At 46.8% G+C, this 6,000-nt stretch overlaps 1 protein-coding gene across 12 annotated transcripts in view; it reads left to right on the forward strand.

Moving 5' to 3' along the window:
- The window catches only part of TENM2 (teneurin transmembrane protein 2), a 1,165,071-nt gene extending 1,161,425 nt beyond the window's left edge, over nucleotides 1-3,646 (forward strand). For all 12 annotated transcript variants that reach the window (XM_057491503.1, XM_036884772.2, XM_036884776.2 and 9 more), the window contains one exon: nucleotides 1,530-3,646. In XM_057491503.1, the coding sequence (XP_057347486.1) occupies nucleotides 1,530-2,291 (762 nt within the window). In that variant the 3' untranslated portion in view covers nucleotides 2,292-3,646. The remainder of the gene's footprint in view (nucleotides 1-1,529) is intronic.
- The last annotated feature ends 2,354 nt before the right edge of the window (nucleotides 3,647-6,000 follow it).

Consider the following 6,000-nt stretch of genomic DNA (forward strand, 5'->3'; position numbering starts at 1 on the left):
ACAGGATTCAAGGGCATGTCGGTAGGGGAGAAAAACACTGGAGCTGGGTATAAAAGTTGCACAAAACGTTGTGACTTCCCCGGAAAGTGAAAGTCAGTGTTGTCACCTGTCTGGCACAGCACATATTTCTTCTCAATCTCAATTACCTTAATTGTGGTGTCATTATCTGTTCAGTATATACCCCTGAGTCATTCCTTGATTAACACCAGCACAGAGAAATCTAGCAGCCCTGCCATCTGCACTGCCTATGCGATCATAACCCTTCTGCCTTTTATGGGACATAATAAAACTGGTTTGCAGTTTCTGTCCCATTAAAGAACATTTTTATGGCCCACATAAAACCTCAGCATTTTATGGACCAAATATATACAGATTGAGTCTTTGGAACATAATTTGTGCTTGGGTCTTTCAGTGATGACCGAGAAGTGGTCAGTTTCAGTCTGGGTACAACTGAGACCTCTGTCACAGTCAGATGCGGGGCGGACATTGTGTTCAGATAACCCCTGTACAGAACCAGTGCTCAGCACCATAAAAGTCTGAGTGGTCTCAGCTGCTCTGAATACTTGTCCAGACTGTGTAACCAGAGAGAGACAAGGAGGAGCTGCTGGGTAATTGAGAACAGCGTTCCCTCAGTTTTGTCCTTTAGGGACCACTCAGTGGATGAATAGCCATAATTTCTCTCATTTATCTAAGTGCTGTTACCTCCCAAACACAGCCTCTCCATTATCCCAGCCTGTCCCCCAACCGCCAATTGAGATACATTATAATTTGTGAATGGAGAACTCAAGGCCAAGGAGGTAATGATGATTTCATCCCTCTGCAGAACCAGGGCTAGAATCCAAAGCAAATGATTCAAAGCCCAGGGATATTCCCTCTGGCCCCTGAAGCCCAGATCTCTTGGTCTGGTGCTTCTCAAACATTCATATGTACACAAACCACTTAGGATGTCTTATTAAGATACAGCTTCTGACTCAGGAGGTCTGTAGTGAAGCCTGAGATTCTGCTTTTCTAACAGGGTGGGTCGTGGGCATTCCTACACTGCCAGCCATACTTTGAGTAGCAGGGTCTTAACCCAAGGAAGTTAATGAATATCCAGGGCATTGGCCTCAGAGAAATCTAGGTCACAGCAGCAGTGTTCACAGCTGCTCTCACAAGTACCCTGCCCTTCAGGTCAGGATATTCTGGGTCTGAAATGGGCAAAGCAGCTGCCAAACCATCAGAATGAGAATGACTTTCTCTTTCCCAATAGCGGAAAGATATATGGTAAGTGGGTACTTGGGTGTAGATGCCAGCAAGGTGGTGAACCTCGCACGATCTTTCTCATTAGTGGCAGTTACAAGGCAGACAGGCCATACCATCAGAGCACTGGAGATCAGCCAGCCTGTCCCAGTTCCAAAAAGTAGGGCCCTATGAACTCATATCACTATAGACACAAAAGTAGTCCTTGCAGGGGATTTCTCTTCCTGACCCTTTTTTAATGAGCTTCCCAGCCCATCTTCTCAGCTTTGTGTGTTTTCTTCTGCCCACAGCTCATTACAGGCGTCCAGCAGGCAACAGAGAGGCATAATCAGGCCTTTATGGCTCTTGAAGGGCAAGTCATATCTAAAAAGCTCCACGCCAACATTCGAGAGAAAGCAGGCCACTGGTTTGCCACCACCACGCCCATCATTGGCAAAGGCATCATGTTTGCCATCAAAGAAGGGCAGGTGACCACCGGCGTGTCCAGCATCGCCAGTGAGGATAGCCGCAAGGTGGCTTCTGTGCTGAACAATGCCTACTACCTGGACAAGATGCACTACAGCATCGAGGGCAAGGACACCCACTACTTCGTGAAGATTGGCTCGGCCGATGGTGACCTGGTCACACTGGGCACCACCATCGGCCGCAAGGTGCTGGAGAGCGGGGTGAATGTGACCGTGTCACAGCCCACACTGCTGGTCAATGGCAGGACTCGAAGGTTCACCAACATTGAATTCCAGTACTCCACGCTGCTGCTCAGCATTCGCTACGGCCTCACCCCCGACACCCTGGACGAAGAGAAAGCCCGAGTCCTGGACCAGGCGAGACAGAGGGCCCTGGGCACTGCCTGGGCCAAGGAGCAGCAGAAAGCCAGGGATGGCAGAGAGGGCAGCCGCCTGTGGACCGAGGGCGAGAAGCAGCAGCTCCTGAGCACGGGCCGCGTGCAGGGTTACGAGGGCTATTATGTGCTTCCCGTAGAGCAGTACCCAGAGCTCGCAGACAGTAGCAGTAACATCCAGTTCTTAAGACAGAACGAGATGGGAAAGAGGTAACAGAACAATGTGCTGCCATTCCGTCTGGATGGCTCAGCGGGAGCGACTGCCACCTCCTCTCCTAAGGAGATGAAGACCTACCAGGGGCACTGAGGCCGGGCTGCTTCAGGACACCAAGTGGCAAGAAAGCTCACATTTTTTGAGTTCAAATGCTACTGTCCAAACGAGAAGTCTCACATCCTGAAGTAGACTCAAGCCTGGCTGGAAATTCTGAGGAAATCAAAAAACAAACGAATGAATGAACAAACACACAAAATGTTCCAAGTTCCCCTAAAATATGACCCACTTGTTCTGGGTCTACACAGAAGAGAGACAAAGAGAGATGTAAAACGTCCAAAAGGAACAAAAGAACGACAACAAAAAACAATCAAACCACAAAACACGAAACACAAAACAAACACACGGACCGAAAAACAAAGAAATGAAGACGAGCAGGCCTCACGTTCTATTACCTCACCCATCCACACGTGAGTGGCGCAGAGACATCCGAGAGGCCGGCGTCCCCAGACCAGCTGAGGAACGCGTCTCAGACTGCTTGTTGGACAAGTATCACAGACGTTTTCGTTTAAACAAATACAGGTGCATTTAAAACATGACTTCGGGGGTGATTTGTGTGTAGCGACTGGGGAGGGGGGATAAAAGTGGAAGAGCGAGCACTGGAAATACTTTTTAAAGAGAAAAACCACAAAAAAAAAAAGGAAATTTAATATCAAAAATCAAAGTGAAATAATACCGTTCAGCACTTAATTCTCAGGTCCCAACTTAGTCTGGCCTGAGCTAATTTATTTGAGCGCAGAGTGTAAAATTTAATTCAAAATGGTGGCTATAATCACTACAGATAAATTTCATACTCTTTTGTCTTTGAAGATTCCATTGTGGACAGTAATACGCAGTTACAGGGTGTAGTCTGTTTAGATTCCGTAGTTCGTGGGTATCAGTTGCAGTAGAGGCGTGGCGTTGTGACACTCTTTTGCTAACGGGCACCACTTCAGATCACCCTGTACATACATAAGCCTCAAGGCACAATCACTGTTTCAGATTTAAAATTATTAGTGTGTTTGTTTGGTCCAGAAACTGAGACAATCACATGACAGTCACCACGAGGAGAGAAAATAAAAATTTAAAAAAAAACTAAAAAAAACTAAAAAAAAAAACTAAAAACAAAAACAAAAAAAAAATGTCTAATAAGACCTTTGGTACAGGAACTTTTTTGTAATATACATGTATGAATTGTTCATCGAGTTTTTATATTAATTTTAATTTGCTGCTAAGCAAAGACTAGGGACAGGCAAAGATAATTTATGGCAAAGTGTTTAAATTGTTTATACATAAATAAAGTCTCTAAAACTCCTGTGGATACTGGTCTTCTGTGGAAATGCTTTGAGGTGAGAAAAAGGTATGGCTGCTGAAGAAAAGGGGAGCTGCTAAGATACACGGGTCGAGCTGGTGTTTTGGACTTTTGCAGGAGCTTTTATTAAAGGTATCTCAGTGCTCCCAAACTGCTCTAAATTCTAGAGTGATCTCTACCTATATCATAAATATGGGTCCTCACCTCCTGTAACTTAGGGTCAGGGACACAGACAGACAATAGTCCATTACTGCAAGAAGTAAAAAAACAAGAGTGTTAAGTGCTAAGAATGAGCCCAATAAGCTATGGAAACACATAAACTGCAATGTGAGCTCACCTTAGAATGTCACAGAAGTTGCCAAAGTCTTAAAGTTAAGTAGGAATTAACCAGGTGGACGAAATGCCTTCCAGACCTAGAGAACAGTACGTGCAAAGGGTCTGTGGGGGAGACAGTCAGGCTGGAACACAGAAGAGGCTGGCAGGGTTCAGAAGACACACAGATTAAAGACAAGAGATATCGGTTTTAATTTCATCAACAAGTACTCTGGATGAAGAGTGGAGACAGTAGGGCACTGATGTGGTCAACTGTGTGAGTCAAAGGAAAAAGCTGGTGGCCACTGACCTGAGATGAAGATACTCTGGACTATAGAAGGGGAAATGGCAGTAAATTGAGTGGCTAGGTTGCAAGAACAAGATCCTACTATCATTCACTTTGCAGGTGAGAAACAGGCCTATTAACACCCAGCTGCTAAGTAGTGGACTCAGATTCAAGCCGGGCTGTGGCTGATTTCAAAGCCTCTCCAGGAAGTCTGGGCAGTATGTCACCCCGAGACACTCTGAGTGCTCAGAAGCACCACTGCCTCCCCAGTCCTCTAGCCAGGCCAGGGGTGGAAGGAAGGGAGAGACAGAGGCCAGGCTAGCCGGCTTCACACCAGGTGTCAGGCATCGTGGGCCCCGTTAGCATTACGGCAGAGCAAGTTATGATATCATAAAGCCAAGAGGAGAATGAAAGTGGTCCAGAGACCTTCTCAGAAGCACGTGTGACCACTCTTGTTGGCCCAAGTGCAGTGAATTTGGGCCATTTCCCTTCGAGAGGAGGACAGGAGACAGGAGGCGGGAGACAGTTCCTTATGTGTGCTTTGTTCCCGCTGCCACCTACCTTGTTTACTCCAGCCGGTATAGGGACCACTTGGCTACTCACAGAACAGCCCCCAGCTGGTCACCAGGCCAGCTGGAATCCTAGTTTGGTGGGAGCTACCAGGGGCTTAACCACCGCACTGTGTCTCCCTCGGGTAGAGGCACCATGTGGGCCCAACAAAGACAGGGAGTTGATCTCGGGCAAGAACCCAGTGGGGAGGTTGCTCAGCAACTGCTCTGCCTCATCCAGGGACAGGCAGACCCAAAGTGGTGGGCACATAGTATGCCACATAGGGAATCATAGGTCACCAGAATTTCACTAGAACCTAAAATTCTCCTTTTTTATGCCAACCATCTTTGAATTATTCATGAGTTTTTTGCTACATCTAGACCAACCCATCCCCTCACCACACACACACATACACACACAAACCCACAAACCCACAACATGGGAGGAGATAGCCTTGGGTAAAAAAACAGCCACCCTCTACTGCCTTTCCTCCAGCCAGTCCTAGAATGACAGGGCAAAACATTCAACCTCCTCTAGAAGGATTTGCACACTGATACAGAATTCTGGAAGGCAGTCCAGGGGATGAGACTGTATACTCCGAAATCAGCCTGCCAAGAAGCAACTCCTCATTGGACCACTCATTAGATGTGGGAACTTGAGATGGTTACATCCATTATTTAGGGCAAATAGCATTAGCTGCTTTAAGGCATAAACCCAACATAACACAAAATACGTTGAATTCTCACTGTGAGTCCATCGTGGGTCACGGGAAGGGCTCTGCTCCGTGCAGATGTCAACGCCCCAGGCTCCTTCCTTGTGGTACGCCTTCTTCTAGGTCCTCAGAATGTTTGAAGTCCTCTCCATTCAGCTGGTTGGTGGAGAAAGAGATCCAAGACCACGTGTCACTTTTATTTTCAATGGGCCACATAGAAATGATACACATTACCTCCACTCACATTCCATGGTGGGGGTTCCATGGGCCCACCTTCTGGGAGACTGGAAAATGTAGTCTGACTATGAATCTCCGAAGAGTGAGAGACAGGACACTGGTGCGCCCAAGCAATCCCTGTCACATAACTCATCATCTCCAGTAAATGAGGCCTGATAACAGGGCTTGGTGATGATTAAATCATCGCATGTATCATTGACACATGATAAGTACTCGGGAAATGTTCATTTTCATTACTTTTAAATCCTTACTCCAAGCACAGTTT

The sequence above is a fragment of the Manis pentadactyla genome, chromosome 2, assembly GCF_030020395.1.
Source record: "Manis pentadactyla isolate mManPen7 chromosome 2, mManPen7.hap1, whole genome shotgun sequence".
NCBI lineage: Eukaryota > Metazoa > Chordata > Mammalia > Pholidota > Manidae > Manis > Manis pentadactyla.